The 17620-nt window shown below is 35.5% G+C and overlaps 2 protein-coding genes across 2 annotated transcripts; both read right to left on the reverse strand.

Annotated features, from left to right (window-relative positions):
- Positions 1–457: 457 nt before the first annotated feature.
- On the reverse strand, positions 458–3192 carry LOC126725975 (uncharacterized). Its single transcript, XM_050431045.1, has 5 exons — positions 2965–3192; positions 2522–2759; positions 1839–2014; positions 1401–1692; positions 458–796 (listed from the first exon to the last, which is right to left on the reverse strand). Exons 1-5 carry the CDS (start codon positions 3065–3067, stop codon positions 730–732), a joined length of 876 nt encoding a protein of 291 aa, XP_050287002.1. The 5' UTR covers positions 3068–3192; the 3' UTR covers positions 458–729.
- Positions 3193–6262: 3070 nt separating this feature from the next.
- LOC126725980 (uncharacterized) lies at positions 6263–14643 on the reverse strand. The gene is made up of 8 exons (XM_050431054.1): positions 14113–14643; positions 11678–12178; positions 11144–11306; positions 10475–10769; positions 8624–8696; positions 8455–8545; positions 8031–8110; positions 6263–6930 (listed from the first exon to the last, which is right to left on the reverse strand). The coding sequence occupies exons 1-8, from the start codon at positions 14197–14199 to the stop codon at positions 6673–6675; spliced, it is 1548 nt and encodes a 515-aa protein (XP_050287011.1). The 5' UTR covers positions 14200–14643; the 3' UTR covers positions 6263–6672.
- Positions 14644–17620: the final 2977 nt, after the last annotated feature.

The following is a 17620-nucleotide window of genomic DNA, read 5'->3' on the forward strand; positions in this document are numbered from 1 at the left end:
TGCCCCTAATACAATCTTGACTGCAAGTTGATTGATGGCCATGGTCTGCATCACATTTTGATCCGAATAGCATCTGTGAATCTGAGGAATCTGACTCATCCTTTTGGCAGTTTAAGATTTGACTTCGAAGCAAACAATCAGGCAAAAACGGAGGGGGCGGGGTAAAAGAACATATTTAGGATTTAGGATTTTAGGATGAGTTATCTTCAGATGTACTTCCCTGCTGGCATTAAACGAAGATATTTATATGAAGTCCAGACACAGGTACTCTCTTCCTCAAGATTTGCTTATGATGAATTACATTTATGCCAATGAAAACAGAAATTTCCTTTACCTATAAAGAATTGATGAGAGTGGTCACCATTTATACTAAGCTCACAGTTAAAAGGTTGACGGGTTCCTTTCAAATTCTATGCAAAAGACAAGGATATGACTTCAGTTTCACCAGATGTACACATGATTTTAATGGTTCATTGGCAATGAATATATAAATTCTTTTTTGGGTGAATGCCGTCACCATAATTCAGAATTTAGAAAAGGGGAAAAATTCAGTGAAACTTTCCAATGCGGTTCAAGAATATGACTGGTGGTTAAATTATCTACAATGCAATGAGGCAGACTGACACAATTTCTCATACACCCAAGTAGAACCTTTCCTGGTTCCTGCCTCTGTAATAAAACACCAAGTCTTTAAAACATAAGTGACCTGAATATTGTTTCGTCACTTCCTCAAGTAGCTGTTGCTTCTTCTAGTAGAGAATGTCTTTCAAGAATTGCAATAGTCTCTTCGTTTGCACTGGAAATACAAGGCAAAATATAGCAGAGTTAATGTTCATAGGCTTATTAGCACTAGTAGGATTTACATGAAAATAGAACTTTAAATTAAGCATTCCTGTCCTGTCAATCATGCAAAAGTCTATAGTTCTGCAGAAACAGCAAATTCAAGTGCAAAAACTAAAGAATATATTTGTATTTATAGATAGATAGATGAGAATTAGTTCATTACATATCCCGTTATAATCTTCAAATTATGAGTGATTGCTTAACAAATGAAACTTGAATTTTAGAATGGCTTTAACAATTTTTTTTTATTCTTGGTTTTTGAGCATAGGGCAATATACTTTCACTATACTCATACCAGAAAGTATGAAAGATTTAAAAAAAAAAAAAAAATTCCTTTCTAATATTACTATCTTTTTAACATATTTAAAATAACTAATGCAATGTTCACAGAATGCATTCTTGAAATTATCAAAGGCATATGTAACAATCAATAGACTGCTTCTACTAAACAATGATTATCATGACTTTATTCGCAACATTCAAAAGCTATGGTTATAATATTTATTTTTCCTCTTTCTCTTCAATTCACAACATAGTAATATACTACCAACTCTTACCTTCCAGGTCTAATAATCTTGTACTTTCCTAGCCTGGTGAGGTCCACAATTGTTGAGCCTGCTCGACCAGATGGAAGCACACCACCATCATAAACAAATGCACAGTGTTGCCACAGGTTCTCAAAATCTTTGATGCAGACACTACTTGGCTGCCCACTCAGATTTGCACTGGTAAGGGCCAGTGCACTTCCCAAACCACGAGCAATAGCCCTGATAAAGTTACAGTCAGGCACTCGGACTCCTATGCTATCCAATCCTGGGTTCAAAGACTTCTCAAGAATACTTGACTCTCCTGTAAAAGATTCAAATACCTACACTTAGACTACATCATAGTTCAACAATTAACAGCTATAAGTACAAACAGAATTATTCAACAACAGATCCTAAGCACTATAATCTCTTCCTTTTTCTGTGAAGACAGATGTCTGAGTCACAAACCTCGCCTTAATACAACAGTAACAGGCCCTGGCAGTAGAGAATCAAGCAAGCCCTGAGGCAAATAGTCCGTGACAGCAAAGCGCATTATATCTGATACATCCCCAACACATATTGCCAAAGGGCGTGTATGTTCACGTCCTTTAATCTTGTAAATCCGATTCACTGCTTCCATAGAACTGCAGAATACAAGAAATAAAGCATTAATATAAATCTTCCAAAGTGACAAATTCATTTACAGAATTGAGACTGCACTATTTTCCAAAACTGAGCAGTAAAGATGAGTCTTATTTTTAAACACAATGATTAAAAAACCAAAATAAGATGAGGCTTAATGGACTGAGAGTCAGAGACTATATAGAATCATTCTAAAAAGTTAAAACGTCTTTTGTCACAACTTGAGGAAGCGCTAGTTACATCTGCCCTATACCCTAAAAAGGACTAATTAAGTTACATTTGGGGCTACTCAGCCCACGTCTGCACAACACATTCATCCAATCCAATCCTGATTATCCAGGATATCACATCTTTTATGTTTATAGGCAACACAACCATAATGAAATTTTGGAATACGCATACCAAGTTTAACCTATTCTTCAAACTCAAAGACAAGAAATCAGAAAGCAATACAAATGCATTGAGGATTTTCAACAAACAGGTGATAGGCAATCTATCAAAACGCATACCAGGCATCACAAGCGAACCCGTAAATTGTATCGGTAGGCACTACAATAACCTTCTCAGTTTTAAGTGCTTGAATTGCCTCCTTAGCGTAGTGTTCAGTGGCAGGGCGAACCACCCCCAGCTTATTTTCAACGCCCACATCGCAGTTTTCCAAACTCAGAGCCATTTTATTCGACAACCCCACTCTCACTCTCCTACTATGACACAATATTGGCACATGTGAGCCAAACTTGGAAGCACCTGGAAAACACAGCTTAATAAGTTCCATAGTTTTTGTTGCTGGGCCATAACTTGTAGTAGGTTTCTCATATTCAGATACAGAAAGCAAGTACAAAAAAAGAAAGAAAGACTCAAAAGGTTGCTTTTTTTTTTTCTTAACAACCAAACAGAGTAGTAATAATGTTAGGAGAGAGAGAGAGAGAGAGAGAGAGAGAGAGTGTATGACCTCGGAGAGGGAGAGAGAGGAAGTGAAAGGCACGAGCATTGAGAAGAGGTAGTCTTTGTGCTGTTGTTGGAACATTCATCGTACTGGGTATTCGGTATTCCATTGAATGTGGAGTGAGTCGGCAACTTCGCAATCTTCTGCGTTGACTGTTTCTCTCTCTGTAAATTAGCCACTCTGTAGTAACATAGTCAGTCAAACAGGAGGTAATTTGGAGGCTAGCATAATTTTGGGAGAGAATACCGTTAGTAAGGATTTGGAAACTATTTAGGAAATTAGGAGCTGTTTGGATGGTTTTTTTTTATCACTCAATTTCCGTCACTCAACACTTTAAAATACCACACCTGTTTGGCACCATCACTCACTTGTCATCACTCAATATTTTTCACACTATTTGTGGGCCCTATACTTGTCACTGGGTGCAGCTTTTTTTTTTTTAGTACCCAAAAACCCGAACCAAAAATTAAAAAAAAAAAAAAAAAAAAAACCCTAATCACCCGAACCCAGTGAAAAAAAAAAAGAAAAGAAAAAGAAACCCAGATCACCGAACCCAATGAAAGAAGAAGAGAAAAAAAAAGGAAGAACACCCGAGACCGAACCTAGGAAAAAAAAAGAAAGACCTGAGACCGAAACCAGGAAAAAAAAAAAAAAAAAAAAGGTAGATTGGTCAAATGAGTTATGACTAGTGGGTCTCATGTGTGTTTAATTACAAAAATGCCACTGAGTTATGAGTTATAAGTTATAGAAACTGAAAACAGCTAAAATATGTTTTCAATTTCCATAACTCATCACTCAAAAATTAGAGAATTGAGTGATGGAAACAGAGTTATGGTGGTGCCAAATGGACTTCTAGCTTTGAGTTCCACCATTTTTGAGTTATGAGTTATGGAAATTGATGATCCAAACACCCCCTTAGCATCTCAAGTCTGTGAAACTCGAGTTTTGTGATAAAATCAATTTATTCACGGGAAACTCAAATTTCTCAGACTCGAGTTCTATAGAAGTATCTAAAGAACAAAGATGAAGATGAAGAAAATCTGAAGAACCAGATCTGAAAGAATAAGAAGAACAATCTAGAAAACACAAATCCGAATGAAGAAAAACAGAGATTTGGAGAACACAGAATGATCTGAAAAGCAGAGGGTAGATCCAAAGGAGCAGAACTGAAAAACAGAGGAGGAAGAATCTACAGAAGCAGATGAGGAAGAACTCGAGTATTATAAACTCAAGTTCTATGTGAATTTCATGTGGATAATTTTTGTTTGCCAGCTTAGGAACTCAAGCATTTAAGACTCGAGTTCTATCATGAAACTCGAGTCTTAAAAACTTGAGATGCTATTTTTTCACATTATTTTACAAACATCACCACTAATGAAATTGTTAAAAATTTAAGGCCAAATGAAAAAAAAAAAAAAAAAAAAAAAAAAAAAAAAAAAAAAACAAACAAACAAACAAACAAACAAACTTTCATATGCACGTGCATGGGAAGACATATATATGGCTTATGTTAAAATTGAATGCAATAGAGAACACAAAAACTTTATAGCCTGATTTGTTGGTAAAGACATATATTTGGTTTATATTATTTTATGTATTGGCGCAAGAGGTACGGTTGTATTTCTCAACCTATGTACACGTAATCTTAGGCCTTGCTGCTTTTATATAAACCCTATTAAGGTCACTGTAACAATACACAATGCTAATATCAAGATGTAGTTGTCAAAGGGCTTTAGCTCGTGGACGTAGGCCGTTAAGGCAAACGGCATAACCCATGTGTGTTCTCTCTATTCCTCTCTTGCTTCTAGTTGTTAGGTTTATTTGTTTTAGTTGTTAAAGTGTGAGTTTTGTTGTGTCTTAAAGTGATAATTGAAAATCAAATTGAAGACATAAAAGTTGCTTAAGAAAATATAAGTCTTTGCCTTCTCGACAGAAAGCTTGACTCCAATCTCATACCACCTCAATCGATCAAGCCTCGAAAGTGATGTTTCAGAATGGACTCTAGCATTGATTCCACATCGATTTGATAGGTGGAGTTTGCGCAAATCAACAATGCAAAAGACCTAATAACTTGTCTATTTCAAGCCCAATTAGTGTCCTACTTGTTGGGATATAAGGACATTATAAGTTGTTTCGAGAGAGATTTTCTTGAGGAGTGAAAACTCCATATGTATGCCTAGAGTTTTGTAATCAAGTTTCCCTCAATTTCACCATTCTAGAGAGTTTCAAGTAGATTTGAAGATTAGTGGGTGAGTGAAGAATTTGAAGCTATAGTACCTTCCAAAATACTAACAGTACTCTTTCTCAAAATTAACAACTGGGGTCTAAAACCCTAATTAATGTTCTTTCTCAATTCTCTACAATATTTCACTTTCTTTTAGATTTCAACATGATAAATCACCGGTTGTTCCAAAAACTTAAGCCAGAACATAGGACCTCCTAAAATCATAATAAATTACCAATTTCTCCAATAGCTTAAGTTGTTAGAAAATAATGAATTTAATCACTTACCCATAATTCTATAATTTGTTTCAATCCACAATGAAAATCTAGGGGAGTATTGTGGAGTTATATTTTTGCTAATAATATACCAAAGATAAAATAAAAAATAAAAAAACAAGCAGGAAGACACATTCATTGTCAGTGGTGGCATTATTCAATCTATCTTCATTTCTAAAATCTTTTCCAACACTTAGCATAGGGACCGAACCAAGATTCATATCTGGAGAGGGAAGGGGGGGGGGGGGGGGGGGGGGGGGGGGGGGCAAAGCTTAAAATCAAAAAAAAATTATGAAAATAAAAACTAACATCTATTTCATATTCAACAAAATACTACATACAAAATTAGTATTTTTTAAACATTTCATATTATAAAACACATCAACAAAATATAACATACAAAATAAGTGTTTCTTATTTTATGCGTGATTTTTGTTTAATCCATATTTATTTATTTTTGAAGTTAAAGGAACATGAATTTTTTTTTTTTTTTCTTATAGGTCAATATCTAAATATTTTAAAAGAAGAGAAACAAATATATATATATATATATATATATGTAGATCCGTCCCTAGCATTCAGCCAGTCATTGTGAATTCACCACACGCGCATCATTACATAGAGCACGTCCTTATAGCCGCCTCCTCACTATTTTGAAATAGGATTTGTGACTTGTCCAGCAAGGACTAATTTGTATTGTGCTCGTCTCATGCTTTTTCTTTTTTCTTTTTTATATAATACGAGTTGGGAGTTAAGAGATTTGAACCCATGATATCTTGTGCACCATTCTTAACACTATGGTATCTTCGGGATAAAGAACATGCTATAATTCCTTCGCTGAAAATCTGTGATAGTGCTATAACACATTGAATACAAAATCTTCAATAATATGGAAAAAGTACCTAATATTTTGGATGCATGCATCATCCCACTCATAACACATGAATCCCACCTACCTAAGAGACAGGCATGTTGTGAGTACCCAAATAAACTGCAGCAGCAAAATACATATGGGATTCATTCTATTACTACCATCAGAAGCCTGTACAAACACGTCTTCGTGTTATAACTTAAGCTGATAAAGATACGTGTGAGATCCCATTTGTGATGATACATTACAAGTCATCAGGTGCCTCAACTCAGGAATAACAAAATCAGCTGGAACCATTACAGCTAGCTAAGCCATGTAATATTAACCCCCAATGAGATATTATTTCAAACCCCACTAAACGTTTCTGGATTTTGAACTTCAGTTTGGTGGCGGCGTTCAGGGGGGACTATCCGTGGTGAGTTTAACGATCTAGGGAATTGGCCTGGTCGAGTCATCACTTGTGAACCATTACGCTGCTCTAACTGGGCCTGCCATCTTCTTCGCAATCTAAAAAACTCGACAAGGATGGAACTCCCACTCATTGCGACACCAAAACCAGCAAATGTTGCCAGCAAAATCGACAAGACTGCTTGCAAAGATACCTGAAGTCCACAAATCAATGCAAGCAATACATACAAATTTGTATTAGATTTGTTTTACTTGGAAAGTGCAATTCATTGCTGTTCTAATCATACATCAGCCTCCCATGACTAATCTATTGTGCTAAATCAAAGTGAAAAAGCGATGCTACAGTAACTTAAAAAAAGAGCTACAAAAGTGTAACATATTGGCTGAAGCACCCATCTTTTGACACATGGCATGCTTGGTTAGCTTATCTGGGACCTGAAGATTCACAAACTGGAAAAGAGCCATTTGTAGATCTGGTGATGGATGCTATTAATTCATACTATATTTTAAGGGAAAATGATTTGCCTACCTCAATCTGGATATGACTCTTATATTGGGACCATGACCAAAGTTCCACCCATAAAAAAAATGGTATATACAAAGTTCAATCTAAGATCTGTAAAATCTTTTATTCAATCATATATATGTAAACTTGATTCATGAACAATGATGTCCAAAAGGTTACGGGGTTATATAAGCCCTCCTTCAAGATAATCACCTAGGAAGCATGGACAGAGTATGGATATAGGTACAACTTGACAACATAACATTTTTTGAAAAAATAGAACACGGGTATGGTGGGACACTTCTATTAAAGAATTATTGATTATATTTTTATTTTTATTTTCTATATATTTTAAGCATTTATTTTTCATATAATGTTAAATAATATCAATTTAAGAGCAATAATGGATAATAAAGTGAATTCATGACTATTAAAGGACGTTTAGAAATTAGAAAATAAACCAAGAATAAGAATATTTATTAATTTCCAAATTCACTGTTACTATTAGAGCATAAATGATCCATTTGTTTTGTGATAGGGTAATTTGATTCCTCTTGTTCCCATGTCTCACAATTTATTTATTTTAAAAGGACATGACTAGGGCAAGCATGCAGAAGTTTCTCAAGTGTGTACCGTGTCCGACATATGTACAACACCCTAAATGAAGTGTCTGTGCTTCATAGATAATTACTGAACCATCACCCTAAATTTCTTGGATCAATTTAGCTCTATTGTAGTTCCAAGCAACTAAGCAAGCAATGAAAATATATGAAGAAGAAAGGCTCTTACCAGAGAGTAAAATATATGTGCAAAGAGAACCACCAGAGCAAACTGAACCGATGCATAGACCCAGACAAATCTTCTCTTCACTGAATACAAGGGTTCAAAAGGTGAGGGTCCGTCGAATCGTAAGGAACAGACAATTGGTCCAACATAATTTCATAGGTGAGTACCATTCACAGTCATTATTGCACCAACATTTACTAGGACATTTTACACTTAATCAAAGCTTTAGTGTTTATTATGAAATTATTGATTACAGTTGCCTTGCGTGTGTCTGTGTCTTCTAATTAATCTGGTTTCTTAATGTATTCGGTATTCCACTGGTCCACATGTCCAATTTGCAACATATAGTTCCTCAGATAATATCCCTACAAAAGATTCATCAATCTTTACATTATTTCTTATTCATTAAGGATCTTTAATAGCATACCCATGGTTGATGAGGTCATGGATGAGAGTAGACCCAGTACACAGGAAAATGGAAGTGATATAGCGATCGCACCAGTACCCATATTCCCAACCTGCACACAAACAGATACATTACCAAGGATATATAACAGCAAATTTGATAGATCTTGATGTGAAACTGCTAATATTACCAGGAGCTGCTCAAGGAAACAAAAGTAGGCCAGCATGCTGATAATGACAAGTACTGGTACCTCCTGCCAAACCCTAACAAAATTTTAACTAATAAAATTAATGACTATTTCATTATAGAGATTATAATACAAGAAGAAAAACTTGGACAATATTGAAATTTGATTGGATTTTATACTGGGCAAAGCTCAAAGTACTCATGATTTTACTCAAAGTTATAATACATTTAAGAATAGAAGAATTGTGGAAATGAAGTGTTCAAGAGATAGTAACAATGGATGACTGCTTCTTATCCCAACAAAAATCAGAAACTTGATAGTGGATAAGAGGCTTACATTGCTCAAGCCTCGAGAAATTTCAACTGAAAGTTAATAGCTTGAGATTCAAGAATCTCAAGTCAGTGTGCAAGTTCAGTACTAAATTAATGTAGGATAAATGATGAATTATATCCTTGGCCCCAATGTCTGGATACGGCTTGAGGCAGAGAAAAGGTAGAACTCAAACCTGAGGGACTGGTATGGGGTTGAGACAAAGGCTTCAATGCCCATAACCATTTCCTCGGCTAAGTGGAAACAAAATGCTTTTCTTACGGATGATTTTAAATAGAAATAGGGAAACAAGTAACTAGATATCGTTATAATCCCACTCTTCTATAGGGATCATCTGAAAAGCGGGTTGTTTTGAATACATTCAAACAGAAAAGCCAACTTAGATGTTATGGACCAAATTTGATTTTATACAGTATTACTACAGGATCCACAGATGGGCATGGTTCTTATAGAGGATTTTTAAAAGGAATATACAGGATACCACCTGCACAACTGGAAAAGATGTACTGAATTTAAAAAGGGTGGAAAAACTATAAACTCGTACTTGCCGACCACCAGAGGTGTGTGCCACTCACCCTTGCCAGACAGAGGCAGGTTTCAGTTCTCCCCCTACCGTAGCACTTCTTTCTTGCCACGGTATAAATGCTTTCCCTCTCTACTCTCAGAGCATGCACCAACGGTTCCCCCTCAAACTTGCCACTTTTGGGTGGTCTATCATCCAACAGGACGTACCTCTCGAAAGAGGCTTGGGCAGGAGCCGTAAATAGATCTTTTCCCCTCTCCCCACCACCAAACCACACACCCCCTTTACCTCTTACCTCTGGCCCATGGCCCCACCATGTCCTATATTGGTTGGGTACAGGCTGGTGGTGCCTAGGCCTTGCACGTGCTTCCCTTTCAAATTTGTCCAAAAGTCTGCCTGCTGCTCATGCGTCTACCGTGACCTGGAGACTCTCCGTAGGCAAAGAGGCTAGCTAAATGAGGATTATATCTTGCTTTAATCATGCAATAATTTACCAGTACAAAAGCATTGTTGGGACAAGAGTCTTACATACGTTCATCAATGGCCAGAAATGAGCCATTAAAGGAAGTCATGAATTCCCAAATTACAATTGCTAGCTAGTTTAAGTTGGAGGTTTAGGTTTCCTTTGAAGCAAACCTTACTCTTATTGTTTCTCTTAACTAAACTGGATAAAAGTAAGAAGAAAATAGTTCAGAAAATTAATCCACCACTCACAAACCAACCCAATACTCAAGACATCTTGTAACAATGAGGCACAATAAGAGAGCCCATAGTGCTCTGAGAAGAATAAGAGAAGTAAAAGAAACAGGCCATAGACATTTTGAAATATTTAAGGGACTCTAATAACTTGGCTGGCTGGCGCCCCAGATTTTAGAACAAATTGAAGTTAGGCGTGGCTTCCACAGGATTCCATATTTTATCTTGATCTCCTATATTTTCTTAGCAATAAGCAGTCAATGAAGCACAATTACAACTTCAGGAGTTAAATTATTTTCACTTGCCTGTTTCCAGTAGCATCTTCTAGTGTTCTACTTGCTCCAGTATTTCGAGTTCGCATACTTTGAATACGTAAAAGAGTGACAGGTAAATTCTGAACATCTTGCTTGCACACATCACAGGTCTTGTTACCCTTGATGCTGAACCATTTTACAGCACATTCTTGGTGGGCGAGAGCAAGTTCACCTTTGCAGCTGCACTCCATCTTGAGAGTCTCACCTCCTTCACACAGTTCAACCAGACAAATTCTACAGACAGCCTCTTCTTCAGCTATGTCTTCACCATCGTCATCATTGTTATCTGAGATTACAATAAGATATCCGCTGATAACTTCAAGGAACAGGTTTTATAATATGCAGACAATGAAAATTTTAAAGTAATAACATTCAGTTAAAAAACCATTGAAAAGGAGGAGAAGAAAGAATATTTCTATACGCCTCTTGAAAATCAGCAATATTATACATATAGACCATAAGCTGTAAGTTAGTGAATAGTGAACTTGTCCCATTTTTAAGAAAAAAACCAGGCCTTGTTTTTAAGAACTTGTCCCATTTTGATTTGTCAATTTATTTTCTATCATATAAATTAGAGCTATCAAACTTAAAATCCAATTAAATTTTGATATTCATGAATGCAATCATGAGTGCTTAAAAAAATTAACACAATGAAATTACCAGCATCCTTGGTGGGGGAAGCATTTGAAATTGCATCTCCATCCTTCACTCGAGGTGTAGAAGGAATTACACGGAAAAATGAATCCATCCTCCTAATGCTTCTCTCTTTGTTGTTTATAGGGACTGAAAGAGAGCGAGCTATCTGCACTCGTACTCCTTTTCTCTGCAAATGGAAATAAAAAAATATAGCTATGGATGCTAAGATCCTTGTACGAATATCACCATGATGTTAAGACTACAAAAAATATAATATCATAGGTGTTGGAAAAAGAAAGGGAAAGTGTACTCAAAGTTAGCACAGGCAATTTCGGATGTGATTGACTTATTCTTGTGATGCCTGCTCAGTGCATATGCCACATTGAAAATATTTAACTATAAATTAATTTCCTTGTCCCTAAGCATTGCAAACAAAGAAATTTACTACATGTCCAGAGAAGCTGTGCCCCTAATGTTTACTACAATGTGTTGGTTCATAGAAGTCTGGTCAATCAACTAGATTAAGTATTCTGAAGACACTAATCATGAAAAACTTACACTTGAATTTATAGGTCCAGCTCCACCTACGCTTCCAATATGCACAGCTTCCAGGTTTGAATGTGCAATTGGAGTTACAGGTAGTGATGATGTTCTCTTCACCCTAGGAGTGAAAATTTTTGTAAGTGAATATGACCTTGAGATCAAAGGCTTTTCTTGTGCCCCTGTAGATGAAGCTTCAGAAGCTAGGTTGGTGGCCTTCTCAACATCTGAGGAAGTTCGATACATGAAGCTTAATTTTGGTAAAAGATTTCTTATGGATGATTTGCCTCTAGTTGAGGAGGGCCCTGGAGACCCAGTAATTCTTTCATCAGAATAACCAGGTGTTGGCAGAAAATTAACTTTCTTGGGAGTGGGAGTTGGTGTTGAGGATATCTTTATTCCAACAAAATCCTGAGAGGGCTCTCCTGATGTTCTGGAGGGAATCTCTAGGAAGAGATTTCGCCGCTTCCAGTGATGAACATGTGGGGTTTCTTCAGTTATTCCCATTGAGTCTTCAGCCTGAAATAGAACAAGGAGAGATTGGAAAATATTCATGATGGGCATATAAAGTGAAATAAGTTTTTACTTGCTCTTAACAACCTAGCAAAGAAGAAAACTAATTTTTTGGGATATTTTAGATTGCTGGTCTTTTAAAGCTTTGTAGGGATTTCAGTTAACATGTTGATTTCACTAAACTCACTTGACTAGCTACCCTACAAAGCTTTAATAGACAATCAACCTAAAAATATGCCAGAATTCATTGAAATTATATAAATACATATATTCTCAACTCAACTATTAAGTAGTAAAGGAATTTAAATGATATCAGCTATGGATCCTCGTCAACTAATCAAGAATGACCACATGAATTCTTCTTCGGCATTCTATCCAATCATACTCTATGTTGATTCCCTATTTCACATATCCTTTGCTACCTCTACTCCATCCACTTGTTGTATATCACACACTCTCACTAGTGCATTAATAGGTCTCTGTTGCACAGGAAAACTATCTTAGGTGATTCCCCCTCATCTTAAGATACGAGTACAATTTTTTTATTTTTAAAGGAACATAAATTTAAAAACCTAATATTTTCAATCAATAAACTTCAAAATCCTCTATAAAAAAAATAATAAACAAATAAGTTTTTTTTTAGGAAAAGAAAAGGGGATCACATTTTAAAGGAATTGATTTATTGAATTCCATCTAAAACCCAATGGATTAATTTCATCTCCATAGGGCATCAAAACACCCACTTAGTAACATTACCAATAAAAGTCCCAAACCTATAGCCACTTAAGTTTAAGTCGCTTATCAACAATCACATGCAGCACTTTTTTATATTTAAACCAACTTTTTGTGCTGCAAATACAGTGAAGATAAAAAATTGCCAGAGGTTGGCTGGCAACAGAATGAATTCTGCCATCATCAGAAAATGGCAATGTATTCACTGCACAAGATAGTGTTTTCCTGGTTGACCTTCCATGGTCCACAGCAAATAATCTCATCATTATTCAACTACCTTATTCTTCTTGACTTAGCTGAAACCGGAAAATGATCAACTGATGTGTGAAATCAGTCTAAAATAAAAAGGCCTTACTAATTTGAAAGATATATTAGTGCATAGATATTTTTACAAGCAAGCAAAAGTTTATTTTAACAAATGAAAACGAGCTAGTGGGCTTACATTAAAGTGGTAAAACGGTAACTGCTGAGGCCAGAGCATTTGATTTCTACACTTAAATGTACAGTTTTTGGCCCTGTAACCCTTATAGCTGCAATTAGCTATTTGTTTTATTGTTTTCTGTTATAACAAAAAAGGATTTATATCCCTTAAACTACTTCTTCTTCTTTTTCTTTAAATATTTTCTCTGACCAAAATATTAAACTTTGGAGGTGGGAGGTATATGTTAGTTAATTTCGACATAATCAGCCGGTTTTGATGGATCTTTTCTTATTTGAACTTTGCTAATCTGGAGCAGGATTTCAAATTTCCAAACATGGGTTTAGTATGGTAATTATACACACTGCATATCATACCATTATTAGTGCAAAATTCGATTGCCTTAAGAGAAAATTTAAATAACCAGACACCCGCTTAAACTAATTTCCATATCTGCAGTTAACTGAATTGGATTCCGTAGTAGTAGTTCACATATATAGTGCGTGACAACCAAAATTCTAACATCAGAAATTAAAGAGAAACAGTTCATTATCAGGAAATGATATTCCCCAAAACACAAACAGTTGAACTTGAAGAAAAATCAAAATCAAAACTTTAAGGCAAACAATGATAAAATTCATCCAAAACTTTCAAATTTTGGCGCACAAATAATAAGGCAGAAAGTTTCACATGAAAGGACTCCTCTGCTACATATTGGGAAAGGAAAATTTTAAAGAAATAGTGAAACACACACACACACAAGCATAGCAGAAACGAAGAAAGGAAGTACCTTGTGAACTGGGACAACAATTGTTGCTTCACATGAACCAACGGCATGGCCTTCCTCAGCTACAGGCTTCTGGTCCTCGGTTCCCATTTTGTCATAAAAAAGCTAAGAACACTGCCAACAAAACAAACCCCACGACCCCAAATCCCAAATGCCCAGCAAACCTTGTACCAGACAAGATTGTATAAACAGTGCAAAGAAACAAAAAGGCGTACCCCAATTCCCCCCTCAAGCACACTGATGTTCTGTTTTAACAAATACCACTACAATACACACAGAAAGCGAGAGACAGAGATAAAAGAAACAGTAGTTCCTTGAGATGTGGGGAAGAGAAATGAGAAAGTGGGTTTCACACATTTATGGCAACAGGTGGTGGGAAGTCTGGCCTACTAGCAAGCAGTGCCCACTCCCCACTTAATTCCCAGACACCAGTGCGCGCGGACTCGAAATTTCAACACTAAACACACCTGGTGGTTCATCACTGCCTTATTTGATATTTTTTACCTTTTTTCTATCTATGACTCTATTGACTATGTCATCTCAATTTCTCACGATAAACCAAACCAGTCTCCCTCAACTCAGCAAATACAACCGCCAATAACTACTGCTCCAAGCAACAGCTCCGAAGAAAATGTTATTTTAAGCACATTGACTATACGGTATATATCCACCATTATATATCCACCGCTACATTTTTAATATATCTCACTGTCACAATTGCTAGCGTCGGGGAGTGTTTAAATACAGTTTATTTTATTGGAATTAAAAATTTATTACTAAAAGTATTATAGATAAAAGTAAAAATTAGTTGAAATAGTATAGTGAGTTTATAAATAGTATCAAAAAGTGCAATAAGGCTCATAAATAGTAGCAAAAATAAGCTGAATACTAAAATAAATTTAATTTTTCATCCCAATCCAAACGCACACTTAGGATCGGTTTGGTTTGCATGTCCACATCCAGATTATTTGCGTTTTCAACTTTTTTTTTTTTTAACCAACGCCTATTGCACTATTCATGGGACATGAATAGTGCAATCAGGCATATGAACAGTAACTTTTTATTATTTTCAGTTTTCAATTTTCAATTTTCAATTTTTAGCAAAATAAGCGGTATCCAAACACACACTTAGTCTAACAGCAATAGCAAGTTATTAATTTATTATTGTAAAAATTATTGTGTATAAACTATTACTCATAGTACATATCGTCTTAATATATTGAATATTTATTTATAAACGTTTGAATAGTTAATTACACACACCATTTGTATGTTGTTGAAGCTGTCTCTCAAGCATATATATAGCACAAAACGGTTATACATGATTTGTTGTTATAGTAATTTTTAGCATTTGCCAAATTATGCATAGAGTGACACATTGAATTAGAGATGTCCATGGGTCAGTATGGGTTGGGTTTATACCCAACTTGAATTAGACTTGATCACTGTGGGTTTCCAAGATCTGGACCTGCCACCGACTAGAAAGAGGGGTCAAATCAGGCAAGTTAGGTCTTCTCGGGTAGCAGTCTGTTGCCGATCGAAGTATTAAGCCAAAACTGGCTAGATTTCTCGCTACATTTGTCAAGACATTAACTAGATCTGGCCGGATCTACCCATATATAACCAGAAAAAAGCTTGTACAAGCGAAGAACAACAAGATTTGATGGTGGAGATCAATCAAGTTGGTTGGTTTCATACAACAACTCGTCAATCGAACTAGCCGATATCGATTTCTGGAGATCAGTTGAGTCAGCCCAAATGGTTTGGGCAGGTGGGTCGAGCCCACAATTTGATTGGACACCCCAACATTGAACCAATGAAAGGCTAAACGTTTGAATATTTAATTACACACACCATTTGTATGTTATTAAAGCTATCTCTCAAGCATATACAGCACAAAACGGGTTATACATGATTTACTATTTTAATAATTCTTAGCATGTGCCAAACCACTCAAATAGTCAACACACTGAACTGAGGTTGTCCACGAGTTAGTCTAGATTGGGTTTATACCCAACTATAACTAAACTCAATCATTTTGAGTTACCAAGATTTGGACCCGCCATCGACCAGAAAGAGGGGTTAAATCGGGCAAGTCATGTCTTCTCGGGTAGCAGTTAGTTGTCAATTGGAGTCGAAGAAGAGAGATTAGGCCGAAACTGGCTGGATTTGGTAAGATCTCGCTAGATCTATCAAGATCTCAACTAGATCTACCCATATCTGACTGAAAAAAGACTTGTACCAATGAAGAATGGTGAGATTTGGTGGTGGAAATTAGTCAAGTTGGTTGGTTTTCATGCAACAATCCACTAATCGACCTGCGGGTATCGATTTCTGAAGATTAGTCAGGTTAGCCAGGGCAATTTGGATAAGTGGATCGAGCCCACAATTTGGTTTGACACCCTAAAATTGAACCAATGAAAGACTAAATACTAATCCACACTACTTTCAAAACTTTTTAAACTGAACATAGATGTTTGACAAATTGCGTGTACAAAGTATGAAATAAACATTGCCCTTGTTGAAAAAATATCCGAGGGTGAAAGTTCTAGATGAATTCATACCTTTGACCTAACTAAATGCCCGGCGGCTAAGGGTGATGCATCATCAAATGAGCATAAGGAATTAATGAGTGAGAGTATGGTGGTTGTGTTCATTCTTTTCTTTAAAAAAAAAACCAAAACAAAATACGGCGGTTCGTCGGTTGAGTAATTAAATGAAAAGAAACAAATGCGCATTTAATAACTCTGTATAGGATAAGCTATTGAAACTGAGAGTTTGTTTGCTTTACGAAAACCAAAAATAGAAAATCGACCGACCAACCTTCAAATAATCTTTTTCTTTTGCCAATTTTAACCGTAAAGCAAGCAAAGGAAGCAGTCCACTAATAATTTTCACTATGTGGGTATGGATTTCAATGGATGCCACCAGCACGACAACACCAACACCCTAGAAAATGCTGCACTCACCAATAAACTAATAAAAAATCTATATACACACAAAATTTGATAATTGCTTATATAATATATAGTTGATTTGTAGGTAAAAAATAAGAGTTATGATAACAAACACCCTTAGGTTAATGATTAATAAAACATAATAAAAAAATTTTGACATCATTTTTATGAGAAATATAAAAAACTTTCAACAATATTTATTATTTTATCATTCTCCTAATAAAATATTTTTAAAAATAACTCATAAACTAATGTCAATAATGAATTTAAATGATAACCGATTAAAACTTATCAATTCAACTATTGTAAACAATGTTTTGAATATTTTTTGCTAATGTAACATTGCTTTATATATGTATATATATAAAATGTTAGGAAAGAACATATTGAAAAAGCAATTAAATAAATAAAAGTGAAATGTTATATTTACAATACTTTCACAATAAATTTTAGGTGACATATTGTTACTTGTTGTTATTGGTAGAAAAAAAAAACAATTTAAGTGATAAATTTATATTAAAACCAATAACAATATAATACTTAAAATTTGTTGT

The sequence above is a fragment of the Quercus robur genome, chromosome 1 (assembly GCF_932294415.1).
Source record: "Quercus robur chromosome 1, dhQueRobu3.1, whole genome shotgun sequence".
NCBI classification, from domain to species: Eukaryota; Viridiplantae; Streptophyta; class Magnoliopsida; order Fagales; family Fagaceae; genus Quercus; species Quercus robur.